The 14262-nt window shown below is 46.1% G+C and overlaps 1 protein-coding gene across 13 annotated transcripts in view; it reads left to right on the top strand.

Annotated features, from left to right (window-relative positions):
- The window catches only part of LOC126984761 (uncharacterized), a 31736-nt gene extending 18040 nt beyond the window's left edge, over positions 1–13696 (top strand). For 3 of the 13 annotated variants that reach the window (XM_050838820.1, XM_050838819.1, XM_050838822.1), the window contains exons 2-6: positions 8868–8949; positions 9968–10054; positions 10597–10795; positions 11585–11636; positions 11818–11831. In XM_050838820.1, the coding sequence (XP_050694777.1) occupies positions 9975–10054; positions 10597–10795; positions 11585–11617 (312 nt within the window). In that variant the 5' untranslated portion in view covers positions 8868–8949; positions 9968–9974 and the 3' untranslated portion in view covers positions 11618–11636; positions 11818–11831. Of the gene's footprint in view, positions 1–7133; positions 8013–8735; positions 8950–9967; positions 10055–10596; positions 10796–11529; positions 11637–11817; positions 11834–11865 lie in introns of those variants that run through there. The other 10 variants (XR_007737635.1, XR_007737640.1, XR_007737637.1 and 7 more) reach the window with 9 other exon arrangements.
- Positions 13697–14262: the final 566 nt, after the last annotated feature.

The raw sequence follows: 14262 nt of genomic DNA on the forward strand, positions 1-14262 counted from the left end.
TATGTACAGAGTGTACGTCGTTCTAGAAACAGCGAGGATGGTGGTACTGTATGTTTGATTCAGCTTTCCAACAACTCTTAATGGGTTAAAAAAAACATTGTGAGACTGTACAGGTCTAAACTTAATGGTCTGAGCATGCGCAGTTCACGAGATCTCGACCAGTGTTTGTAAACAAAAGCGCCAGCTTTTGACGATGGGACACCAAATAACACAACACCAGGTGCCTTCAATACCATGGCATGGTCACAAACGAATATGGAATATCAAATTTGAGGCAGTGAATAATCATTTTTGGGGCAAAGTTAAATGATTTTTCTCTATGATATATTGATTTTTCAGTAGCATAAAAAAATAACCTAGTGTTTTAATTTTCATGATCTAAGTATGAACTCTCATCACCGAAGATATTTCATACCCCGAAGTTTTTTCATACAACACCGGGCCACGCATGCGCAGTAGGGAGGAGACAACGTTTTTTTCTGAGAGGCGGAAAAAAAGTAACGATTATAGCTAGTTTGGTTACAAAAGTAACGAAGATACCGATATATATTTAAATAAGTAGCGGATGGTCGATAATCCGATTTTGTTATCAGCGATAAAGTATCGCGATAACGCCCAGCTAAAACGAACCGTTCTGTGGTCACTATTTCCTAACTCTCCGCCCACCTCCAACTCACGTAGCAAGTTCCCATTATTGGTTAGGACTAAGTCTAATATGTTATCTCCTCTGGTAGGCTCAGTAACTACCTGCTTAAGGAAATTATCTTGTATAACTTCAAGAAAGTCCTCGGCTTCCAGGTCACCCACTAGGTCTTCCCAGTCTATATTCCTATAAATAAAGTCCCCCATTACGCAGACATTTCTACTCCTACTCGCCCTGCCAATCTCCTGTAGAAATATACTCGTGTCCTGCCTGTTAAGGCTGGGTGGCCTGTACATAACTCCTAGAGTTAGTTTTTCTTTCCCTTTGTAAACGTCCACCCAAACTGATTCTGAATCCATGTTAGTTTTGACTGAATTGTCAACTAAACATTTAAGTGAGTCTTTAACATATAGCGCAACTCCGCCTCCCTTTCTGCCCCTTCTGTCTTTGTGAAATATCTGATAACCCGTTATTTCAAATTCTGATCTAAAATTTCTATTGGCAGTGTCTATCCATGTCTCAGTGATCGCTATTATGTCAAAATTTTCTGAACAAGCTTCACCCCTTAGTAAGTCTATCTTGTTTCTGAGGCTCCTGCTGTTAGTATAGAAGATTCTTAGCCCGCCCTCTGTTACTCCCCTATAATTACTTCTAAGCTGCCTGGTTATATTATGAGCTAGATGTCCTCTTCCATTACTCCTCCCATTGCTCCCATTACTCCTTCCCCCCTCGCCTATACTAAAAAATCCCTCAGGGTACCAAGTGCTCGCTCAAGGGAGTCTGAGAGAGCCTCAACACCCTTGAACGTCAAGTGTATCCTGTCACGGGCGTAGAGGGCGTCGTTGCCAAAAAAGAGGTCCCAATTGTCGACGAACAGCCACCCATTGCGCTCGCAGTGCTCAGCAAGTCTTCTGTTCACTGCTATCGCCCTGGACAGCCATCCATCGCCAACGCCCTTCCTTGGCAGGACGCCACACACTACTGGTATGTGCATGTGACCAGCGTCACGTATCCTGCCTAACAATTCTCTAAAACGCCTGAGAAGGTCCTCGCTTGGCACACGAGAAACCGTTTCCGCCACAGCTGAGAAAGACAATGGGGTTCGATCCCTCGCTTGCCATACACGCCTCAATCCTGTCTGATATATGGCCCATCCCTGCCCCTGGGAAACACACCCTCGTCCTGTTCTTTTCCTTGGAGCAAAAATACCTGTCAACATAACGAACCTGACTATCACCAACAATAAGAACCCGACGGTCACAGAAACTCACAGAAGAAATCCAGAAGAGGCTAACAAAGCCTGTGTCTCCGGTCTCTGTGTCTCCGTTCGGGTGGTCTCCGTGGTCGAGTTGTCTGGACCCGTGCCCAATATCAATGGCTACCATGTGCTCAAGTTTTTGTCTCTGTGATCTCCATGCCTTATCCAACCTATTTTCAAAGGTTTTAACTGATGGTGCACTCACTACTGCTTCAGGGAGGCCGTTCCAGATATCCACCAGTCTATTACAGAATGAATATTTTCTTATATCTAACCTGGCACATTGTTTATATATCTTCTTACTATGTCCCCGTGTAGCTTGATAATTTTGATCCATGAAGAGGCCGCTGCATATGTCACTGTCGTACACTCCATTCATGATCTTGAACAATTCTGTCATATCACCTCTTGATCGTCTGTATGACAGGGTTGGGAGGCCTAATTTCTGTAGTGGTTCTGGATATGACAAGTTCTTCAAGGTTGGTACCAATTTGGTGGCTCTTCTTTGAACTGCCTCCACTGCCTCAATGTCCATCTTCTTGCTCGGGGACCAGGCTTGGTTTGCATACTCTAGGTGTGGTCGAACTAAGGCAATAAACAATAACTTGAGTTCTGACTCATCCAGTGTCACAAATGTACGTCGGATCAGTCCGACCAATCCGTTAGCCTTATTGATTTTCCTTGCACGGTGTTCTTTAAACTTCAGCTCGCAATCAGTCCAAACTCCCAGGTCCTCTTCCACTGTGATGTCCCTTAGCTCCTCCCTCATGTTGCATGTGACCTTTTCTTCATTTGATGTTCCTAGCCTCATAGCACTGCACTTTTCAGGGTGGAACTCCAACAACCACTTCCCCGACCAATGTTGCATCCTGTAGAGATCTTCCTGCAGTCTAACACAGTCCTCTCTCTTACCAGTTTGTCTCGATAACTGATGACTGCGTATTTTGAGTAATTATCAAACCCAAAAGTCAGACCCACGTCTGCACCAAATAACTTTTTTCATATTGGTTACTTTATTCAATTAGCGCGACCGCGTTCATCCACCTAATTCTCGCGCTAAATGGGGCTCTACTGTATAATACAGAATGTGTCGTCGGCTGTAGGCATATGCAGGCACGGATATGGGGGTGGGGAGCCAGATGACCCGGGCCCCCCCCCAAAAAATATTAGGATAACTAAAATATTTGAAATACCCATGAATTGAGAAAACATAAAATATATCTAAGATACCCCTAAAAAGCTAGAGAGCTGGGGAGCGAAGCCGGCCGCCGCTAGATAGCTCTGGACGCTGTCCTCCAAACTTAAAAAAATTCCTCCTCTATGGTTCCTTGGGCTTTACTATGCGGAGGTGGACGGGATGCTCAGGCAAGATTTAAATTTTTTCGGTGTCTGATGTAATTTTTCACTCCTGCAGGGCCAGGGCACAATGGGCACCGCGCTCTTATGGCCCCGCACTCATCTAACAATCTATATACTCGTACAGGGCCGTAGTACGCCGTTCCAAGGGGGGGGAGGGGCTGGGGGTGTCGGACGACTAAAATGTCCACTTTCTGAGAGAGTCAAAACGAAAACTGGTACCTTTCTGTTGCATTTCTGGAGAACTCAGGATTTTCTTTATTTATTTTCAGTATTTAAGTTCCGGAATCATATATTGAATATTATAGAGTAAGATTTAAAGGCCTAGGAAAAAATCTTTGTGACCTCATTCCTCACATGCAAGCAGAAAGTGAATTTTAGTGCAGGCCACTATCATCATTCGGCACTTGGCAGAGGAAATAAGGGAAGACTTCCTTGCCTTTGTGCGTGCTCATGACCTCACCGGTAAAGGTTTAGCCTGGCTCCTTTTGTGCACTGTTGAAGACCTCGGATTGAACATGGCCAAGTGCAGGGGACTTGGTTTCGATGGAGCAAGTGCCATGGTGGGAACATTCAAAGGGTGTGCCGCAGTACTCATGAAGAAGTACACCCTGGCCAAGCCAATCCACTGCTTTAGCCACCGACAGAATCTTGTACTGACGAAGGCGTGTGACGTCCAGGAAGTGAAGATCGCTCTTCAAACACTGACCCAGGTGTACAACACTGACCCAGGTGTACAACACTGACCCAGGTGTACAACACTGACCCAGGTGTACAACCTGACCCAGGTGTACAACACTGACCCAGGTGTACAACCTGACCCAGGTGTACAACCTGACCCAGGTGTACAACACTGACCCAGGTGTACAACCTGACCCAGGTGTACAACCTGACCCAGGTGTACAACCTGACCCAGGTGTACAACACTGACCCAGGTGTACAACACTGACCCAGGTGTACAACCTGACCCAGGTGTACAACACTGACCCAGGTGTACAACCTGACCCAGGTGTACAACCTGACCCAGGTGTACAACCTGACCCAGGTGTACAACCTGACCCAGGTGTACAACACTGACCCAGGTGTACAACCTGACCCAGGTGTACAACACTGACCCAGGTGTACAACACTGACCCAGGTGTACAACCTGACCCAGGTGTACAACACTGACCCAGGTGTACAACCTGACCCAGGTGTACAACACTGACCCAGGTGTACAACCTGACCCAGGTGTACAACCTGACCCAGGTGTACAACACTGACCCAGGTGTACAACCTGACCCAGGTGTACAACCTGACCCAGGTGTACAACACTGACCCAGGTGTACAACCTGACCCAGGTGTACAACCTGACCCAGGTGTACAACCTGACCCAGATGTACAACACTGATCCAGGTGTACAACCTGACCCAGGTGTACAACACTGACCCAGGTGTACAACCTGACCCAGGTGTACAACACTGACCCAGGTGTACAACACTGACCCAGGTGTACAACACTGACCCAGGTGTACAACCTGACCCAGGTGTACAACACTGACCCAGGTGTACAACACTGACCCAGGTGTACAACACTGACCCAGGTGTACAACACTGACCCAGGTGTACAACACTGACCCAGGTGTACAACACTGACCCAGGTGTACAACCTGACCCAGGTGTACAACCTGACCCAGGTGTACAACACTGACCCAGGTGTACAACCTGACCCAGGTGTACAACACTGACCCAGGTGTACAACCTGACCCAGGTGTCGACACTGACCCAGGTGTACAGCTTCGTTCATTCTTTGAATGTGCGCTCTCTCCGCTTCACAGAGGTTGTCAAGGTTACCTCGGCCAAGTGCGAAACGCTTGTTCCCCTGTGCCCCACCAGGTGGATTGAGAGGCATGACAGAATGATGGTTTTCGTTGAATTTCTGCCTGTCATCGCTGTTTTTCTCGAGGAGGAACTTGACGCCACCGCTGGGCTCCTTCTCATCGCCATACGTGTTTCCTGCTTTCTCGTTGGACTGGTTGTAGTGGAGTGTATATTGGCACATACTCTCGAGCCGAGCCAAACTTCAGAGGAAAGATGGCGACCTGGTGTCAGCCGATGCCGTGGCATCGAGACCATTTTTGCCAAGTTCAGAGCAGATGCGGAGAATCATTTTCACGACGTGTTCACGAAAGCGGAAGAGCTTTTGGTCGAGGTGGGGTCATCGCATGACACCATCCCTGTGCCACGACTCTGTGGACGACAGACCCAGCGATCAAATGTTCCGTGCGAGAATGCTGAGGAGTACTACCGCCGGGCGGTGTACATTCCATTCATGGACTACATCTTGGCTGAGTTGAAGAGTTGGTTCGGTGACGACACAGTGCCTGTCGCACTTCAGCTCAAGCAACTCCTCAAAGGCCCAGAAACGGATGTTGCGTGCGGTTGTGCTTCAAGTGGCGAAGCTCTACGAACTCAACATTGAATCCCTGACACTCGTGAAGGCAGAAGCGGAGCGCTGGGGATTATCTGTTCCGGTCTTCCAAACGATCAAAGAAGCCCAGGCACACGCCAGCACCAGCATCTGAGGAGTACCGTCGGCCAAGAGCGCCTGAACAGGCTTGCCCTCCTCTGTGTCCACCATGATATCCCCATTTCAGTCGAGAGATTGATAAGCAAATTCGGCGAAAAAAACCGCCGACTACTCTTTGCTTGGTGAGGCACTTGTTGAATACTTGGGAATTTGTAAATATATTTCTTTAGATCAGCCAATCTTTGCAAATGTGTTACCTCAATCCCGTGTAAAAGAAGCCCTATAAGAATTCCTTTTTATCTTCAGCTGCGTCTAATTTCACATAATAGCTCTTTTTTGTAAAGGTCAGGTTTGTAATTTATATATGACCTGTATTATGATCACCCTTGCTGCTTACATATCGAAATAAACATTTAGTTTTCTTCGAGTGATCGTATGGTGATGATTTCTACCTGTTCAGATCTGCCTTTTACGGTCGGATGTGCAATTTGAATTGTTTCTTGTTATTGCTTGCCAGCTTAATATTGATTGCACTTCATATATAGATACAAGAAAAATTCATTTGTCACATATACGTTGATTGCTCGGGAGCTGCGGATTTTAAGCAAAGAACCGCCATCACTATCCATTGGTCTTCACTGTTTGAGGCTGTCGCTAACTTATGAAATTTTACCAGCGGGCTCCCCAAAATTGATTTTCTGGATCCGCCTGCTTAGTTCCTCGTGTCAACTGTTATATCAACTGTTTTGCTTTCCACTGCTTCATTAATCACACTCTTGACTTCCTCCCCAACTTTCTGCTTGACTTCATCAATCCTAGATTTGAACTCACTGTTCACTTGAGACCTGATATCATCTCTAATTTCCTCCTTCAGACTCTTGACATCACTCTTGATCTCCTCTAAGGCCTCAGTGGTTTTAGTTTCCAGGGCATCCATACGTCTTTCTACTTTATCCTGTCTCTTGGATGTGTTGGTTACTTGTTTGAACAATTTCCCCGCAACAATATCGCATTTGGTACAATACCAGTGAATCTTACTTACTTGATTGCTGCTCAGGAAATTATACACTGCCTCAGTGACCTCCTCACACTTTATGTGGTGCCACATTTCACATAGTTCACAGCCTAGAGCCTTGTCTTCCTCACCAACCTTAACCTTACAGACTGGGCATGTGTCTGTTTGTTTATCTGCGTCGCTATCGTCTGCCCCTGTCAGCTGATCATCCCCGCCCCCAGCCGCAAGGCTTGTTTTGCCAGATCCAACAGTATCCTTGGTTTTTGTGCCCGCCTGCTTACTAGACGGATTATTCTTCGAACGATTCATTCTTCTGGCAATATTACTATTGGAGAATTCCTTCACTTTTACAGAGCTCTCACGGGCACGTCTACCCTCGACCACGACCACGGACCCTAGGCTGCCGGTGTGTAGAGGAAAAGAGAACAAGGAAAGAACGAGGACAATAGCAACACACTCAGCTTCCGCAAAGGTTGGGGCCGCCTCATCTGCAGGGCTGGACAGCAGCATGAGTGGCCAGGACAAGCAGGAGCAGACTGCTGCAGGGGGCAGGAGGGTCAGTGGTCACCAGATGAAGCAACTGGCTGCTGGCAACTCCAGCAACAAAGGAGAGAGGAAGTTTGTGTGTCTGGAGTGTGGAAAAGAATTAACCACAAGGCAAGGCCTCAGATATCACACCCTTACACACACTTGTGTGAAGAACTATGAATGTAAGGAATGTGGGAAACAATTCATCCAGAAGAGTCACCTTGATACACACACCCTTTCACACACTGGTGTGAAGAACTATGAATGTAAGGAATGTGGGAAAAAATTCAACCGGAAGGGTAACCTTGATACACACACCCTTACACACACTGGTGTGAAGAACTATGAATGTAAGGAATGTGGGAAAAAATTCATCCAGAAGATTGACCTTGATAGACACACCCTTACACACACTGGTGTGAAGAACTATGAATGTAAGGAATGTGGGAAAAAATTCATCCTGAAGAGTCAACTTGACAGACACACCCTTACACACACTGGTGTAAAAAGTCATGAGTGTGAAGAGTGCAGGAAGAGGTTCAGTGTGAAGCAGGCACTCAATCGACATGTCTTCAGGCACTATGGCCTTAGAGAGTTCAAGTGTGATGTTTGTGGAAAGCTCTTTAAGACAAGGGATTACATTGCCAAGCACATGAAGATCCACTTCTGAAGTGTGTCTGCCTACAGTAGTTATAGTGACCAAGGTAGGGAAGGGGATGGGAGGGAGAGGAAGGGAAGAGAGAGGAAGGGGAGGAAGAGGAAGGAAGGCTGCAGTAGGGAAGGAAGGCTAGCCCAAGAACGGGAAGGGAAGGAAAGGGAAGGCAGAGCAAGGGAAGGAAATCCCAAGGAAGGAAAAGGGAGAGTAATGTGGTGTGGCTGGGTGTGGTGTGGTGTGGCTGGGTATGGTGTATGGTGTGTGGTGTGACTGGGTGTGGTTTGTGGTGTGGCTGGGTATGGTGTGGTGTGTGGTGCGGCTGGGTATGGTGTGGTGTGGCTGGGTGTGGTATGGTGTGTGGTGCGGCTGGGTGTGGTGTGGTGTGGTGGGGCTGGGTATGGTGTGGTGTGGTGTGGTGTGGTGTGGTGTGTGGTGCGGCTGGGTATGGTGTGGTGTGGTGTGTGGTGTGGCTGGGTATGGTGTGGTGTGGTGTGTGCGGCTGGGTTTGGTGTGGTGTGGTGTGTGGTGCGCTGGGTTTGGTGTGTGGTGCAGTTGGGTTTGGTGTGGTGTGTGGTGTGGTGTGTCGTGCGGCTGGGTGTGGTGTGTGGTGCGGCTGGGTATGGTGTGGTGTGGCTGGGTATGGTGTGGTGTGGTGTGTGGTGTGGTGTGGCTGGGTATGGTGTGGTGTGGTGTGTGGTGTGGTGTGGTATGGTGTGGTGTGGCTGGGTATGGTGTGGTGTGGTGTGGTGTGTGGTGTGGTGTGGTGGGGCTGGGTATGGTGTGGTGTGGTGTGTGGTGCAGCTGGGTATGGTGTGGTGTGGTGTGTGGTGTGGCTGGGTGTGGTGTGGTGTGGCAGGATTTGACTCGGCGACTTTTTTTACCTCGCTGTTGGTGGTGTTTGCAGAAGGACAAGCAGGACCCGGACGGTGACATCATTATGAGGCTTGAGTACGGTCTCCTGAACTCCTCGTCCCTGGAGCTGATTGGTGAGTTGGCGACCCTGTTTTTTCTTTGTTCGCATGTCTCTCTGTCTCTATCTCTGGTTGTGGCTTTTAATTGATGGGTCTGTCTATGTCTGTGTCTCTGGTTGTTTTATTTGCTTCTCATTTTCTCTCTCTGTCTGGGTCTCTCTGTGTCTTTGTCTGTCTCTGTTTTTCTCTCATTTTCTCTCCCTGTGTGTCTCTGTCTCTCTGGATGTTTTATTTGCTTCTCATTTTCTCTGTCTGTCTGTCTGTCTGTCTCTCTGTGTCTTTGTCTGTCTCTGTCTCTCTCTGGATTTCTGTAGCTTTTTGTGATGGTTGTTTATTTCTGTTTTTATTTTCTCTGTGTCTGTCTATGTCTTTGTCTGTCTCTGTTTGTGTCTCTGTGTCTGTCTTTGTCTGTCTCTGTCTCTCTCTGGATTTCTGTAGCTTTTAGTGCTAATGGTTGTTTTATCTACTTCTCATTTTCTCTGTGTCTGTCTCTTTGGTAGTATTGCTTTCCTTCTCTTTCTCTACTTATCCCTGTTTCATTTTCCTCCGTTCTCATTTTTTGTTCTCTTTCTGTTCTTATGTCTTATTTTTCACCCTTTTCCTTTCATTCTTTTCCTTTTTATTTCTCTCTTCCTCTCCTTGTCTTAGTTTTCCCTTTTCATTTCTTCTTCTTCCTTTTGCTGTCTCATTTTCTCTGTGTCTGGCTCTCTGGATTTCTGTAGCTTTTATTTATTTATTTATTTTTACAACAAAGGAGACGGCTCAAGGGCAACAAAAAGTGCATAGAAAAAAAAGGCCCGCTACTCACCGCTGCCATAATAGACGAAAGTAAAGAGTGGCCAAGAGAGAGGTCAATTTGTGGTGGAGAGGTGTCTTGATAATGGCTGTTTTATGTCTACTTCTCATTTGGTCTCTGTCTGTCTCTGTCTCTGGGTTTCTGTAGCTTGTAGTGATAGTTCTCTCTCTCTCTCTCTCTCTCTCTCTCTCTCTCTCTCTCTCTCTCTCTCTCTCTCAACCCGTACGCTCTCAACAGCGCGGAGATGGTGGTGAGCATAGCCAAGGGGTGCGAGGAGGAGGTGTGCAAAGTGGACATGCAGACCGAGGTGGCGTTCCTGGATGGGTGAGTCCGAGGGGGATGGGAGGAGAATGTGTGTTAAGATGCGATTGGTTCAGCTGTGTCAAAGTTCTCAAGCTCTGTTCAAGTCTTCCATCCTCAAACTTCACTTGTAATCTTGTCTTAACCTCACTTTCCAGCAATAACAGTTCAGTCTGAGGGGGATGGAATGCTAATGTGTGTTAAGATGCCATCAGTTAAGCTGCGTCAAAGTTCTGAAGCTCTGTTCAAGTCTTCCATCCTCAAACTTTCTCTTGTCTTAACCTCACTTTCCAGGAATAACAGTTTGGTCCGAGGGGGATGGGATGCGAATGTGTGTTAAGATGCGATCAGTTAAGCTGTGTCAAAGTTCTCAAGCTCTGTTCAAGTCCTCAAACTTCACTTGTAATCTTATCTTAACCTCACTTTCCAGCAATAACAGTTCGCTCTGAGGGGGATGGGATGTGAATGTGTGTTAAGATGCGATCAGTTCAGCTGCGTCAAAGTTCTGAAGCTCTGTTCAAGTCCTTAAACTTCATTTGTAATCTTGTCTTAACCTCACTTTCCAGCAATAACAGTTCGGTCATCATAGGCAAGATCAACCGGCTTGAGGTGACAGCAAGCAACAAGGGGGAACACGTGTACCTCCCCAGCCTAATGGTGAGCCTGGCGCCGCCCCTCGTGGTCTTCCAGCCTCCTCACCAGTGCATCTTCCACTCCTCCGAGCTTGTGTATAACTTGACCAACCCTCTGAAGAGCAGTGCTGAGGTGAGTGAGGGAAGGGAACAGAAGGGAAGGGAGAGGAAAGGAAGGGAAGGCTGAGAAAGGGAAGGGAAGAGAAGGGAAGGTCAAGGAAGGGAAGAGAAGGGAAGGTCAAGGAACAGAAGGGAAGGTCAAGGAAGGAAAGGGAAGAGAGAGGAAAGGAAATTGAAGAGAGGAGAAGGGAACGGAAGGTCAAGGAAGGGAACGGAAGGGATGGAAAGGGAAAGGAAAGGATAGGGAAGGGAAGGGAGAGGAATCAGAATCAGAAACTTTATTTCCATTTTATACAATGGTTATTCTTTACAGGCTTAAAACTATTGATCATAGTATATAGAGTGGTCCCCCCCCCAAGCGGGGACTCCGAGGCAGGGTGAAGGTGCGCCATTTTGAAATTTTGGAAAAGATGTCTACATAGTTTGTCTATTTTTGATCTGTTGCTCTGTCTGGAAAGCTGGATTTTCTTATAGCCTTCTCAAACTAATGCTTCCTCTACATAGTTTGTCTATTTTTGATCTGTTGTCTGTCTGGAAAGATGGATTTTCTTATAGCCTTCTCAAACTAATGCTTCCTCTACATAGTTTGTCTATTTTCAATCTGTTGTCTGTCTGGAAAGCTGGATTACCTCATGTCATTAGAATGCAATTGATACCTTTTCTTGGCCTTTGGAAAGAGTTGATGTGAGGGGAAGTGTTGAGGATGCCCGCCTACAGTCCTTGCTGAGCAGTTTCTGTGTCTTTCAGAGTGTGTGAAGCAGTTTGCCAACCTGGTCCTGGCCCTCATGATGCTGTTCGCCAGGTACAATCACTGGATGGTGGGCGACAAGTTTGAGAGACTCGCCCCCTCACTGGTAATTATGCCCCGTTGTCATTTTTCCTTCTCTGGTCAGGGGCAGGACCTAGTGTTTTTTATGCCTTTTTTGTTTTATTGCCCTTGAACCCTAAAAGATAAAACTACATGACCTCCCCTAACTTAACCTCACCTAGCCTTACCTAATGTCTCCTAACTTAACCTATCCTCCCTTACCCTAGCCAAGAAGTCACCCACATGCAGCCACGAAGGGAAGGACGGAGGAACAGCCGCCAACTCCATCGCTGGCGGCTCCACGTCTACTCTCGTCTCCTCCTCCTCCGCCTCCTCCTCCTCTCTCAACATGGACGGTCGAAAAAGGATGTTTAGTGTGGAGGTGTTTGATTGGGGTATGTGGGTTGGTGTTTATAATTTCATTTGTGTGTGTGTGTGTGTGTGTGTGTGTGTGTGTGTGTGTGTTACCCTTCCCTCCCTCCCTCACCCCAATGTTTGTCTCTAGGTGTTTGTAGGCGATAAGATGACCTTTCAACACACCTTCTTTCTTTCCTTTCTTTATTCTTTCCCTCTTTACGATGTTATTGTAAGTATACGTAACCTTAAACTAATGAAATACAAGTTACGTGAACCCTACCCTCGAGATATGTTATTTTGATCTCTGTACGTATAGGCAAGATTACGTCTCTTAAACTAACGATATATAAGTTATGTCAACCTTAACCTGCGAGGTGTTTGTATAAGTAACCTCAATTCACTGGCATGTTTGTATAAGTAACCTCAATTCACTGGTATGTTTGTATAAGTAACCTCAATTCACTGGTATGTTTGTTTAAGTAACCTCAATTCACTGGTATGTTTGTATAAGTAACCTCAATTCACTGGTATGTTTGTATAAGTAACCTCAATTCACTGGTATGTTTGTATAAGTAACCTCAATTCACTGGTATGTTTGTATAAGTAACCTCAATTCACTGGTATGTTTGTATAAGTAACCTCAATTCACTGGTATGTTTGTATAAGTAACCTCAATTCATTTCATATGTCGTATGTTACAGTGATCTCTGTATGTATAGTGAAGATTACATCCTTTAAACTAGCAAAATATAAGGTTCACCAACCTTACCTTTGAGATGTTTTTATGAGTAACCTCAATTAACTCGTATGTCGTATGTTACTTTGACCTGTACGTATAGAGAAGATTATGTCATTTAAACTAGCAAAATATAAGTTACGCCAACCTTACCTACGAGATGTTTGTATAAGTAACCTCATTTCATTTCATATGTTACCTTGATCTGTATGTATAGGGAAGATTATGTCATTTAAACTGATGGAATATAATTTGTCAACCTTACTTACGAGATGTTTGTATAAGTAACTTCAATTCACACTTTGATCTCTGTACGTCGAGGCAAGGTTACGTCAGCCCAGCACTCACTGTTTGCTTATTTCTCGTCTTTACGTAGACGTAACATTACGATCCTTGTATTGTTGTAGGACTTGTGTTGTGGAGAGGAAGTATTGCTGTAGGACTTGTGTTGTGGAGAGGAAGTATTGCTGTAGGACTTGTGTTGTGGAGAGGAAGTATTGCTGTAGGACTTGTGTTGTGGAGAGGAAGTATTGCTGTAGGACTTGTGTTGTGGAGAGGAAGTATTGCTATAGGACTTGTGTTGTGGAGAGGAAGTATTGCTATAGGACTTGTGTTGTGGAGAGGAAGTATTGCTATAGGACTTGTGTTGTGGAGAGGAAGTATTGCTGTAGGACTTGTGTTGTGGAGGGGAAGTATTGCTATAGGACTTGTGCTGTGGAGAGGAAGTATTGCTGTAGGACTTGTGTTGCAAAGAGGAAGTATTGCTGTAGGACTTGTGTTGCAAAGAGGAAGTATTGCTATAGGACTTGTGTTGTGGAGAGGAAGTATTGTTGTAGGACTTGTGTTGTGGAGAGGAAGTATTGCTGTAGGACTTGTGTTGTGGAGAGGAAGTATTGCTGTAGGACTTGTGTTGTGGAGAGGAAGTATTGCTGTAGGACTTGTGTTGTGGACAGACAAACAACGTAATATAATCTTATAAGGGAAGTAAGAGTGTTATAAAAATTGCAACAGTTTGTCAGAAAGGCCTATTTTTAACCCCTTGACTGTGGATTTCCTACAAGAAGACATCACCAAGCTGTAGGAGTGGAATAAATAGTGGCTGCTACAATGCAATGATGAAAAATGTAAAGTTCTGCACCTTGGGAAGGGATATCCAGCACACCAATACCACATGGGAACACTCCACTATCCACCACAGAGGCAGGGAAAGACCTGGGAGTGTATGTTACCAGGCTACCAGTGAAGGGATATCCAGCACACCAATAGCACATGGGAACACTCCACTATCCACCACAGAGGCAGAGAAAGACCTGGGAGTGTATGTTACCAGGCTACCAGTGAAGGGATATGCAGCACACCAATACCACATGGGAAACACTCCACTATCCACCACAGAGGCAGAGAAAGACCTGGGAGTGTATGTTACCAGGTTACCAGTGAAGGGATATCCAGCGCACCAATACCACATGGGAAACACGCCAATATCCGCCACAGAGGCAGAGAAAGACCTGAGAGTGTATGTTACCAGGCTACCAGTGAAAGGATATCCAGCACACCAATACCACATGGGAAACACTCC

This window comes from Eriocheir sinensis, chromosome 57 (genome assembly GCF_024679095.1).
Source record: "Eriocheir sinensis breed Jianghai 21 chromosome 57, ASM2467909v1, whole genome shotgun sequence".
In the NCBI taxonomy this organism is placed as follows: Eukaryota; Metazoa; Arthropoda; class Malacostraca; order Decapoda; family Varunidae; genus Eriocheir; species Eriocheir sinensis.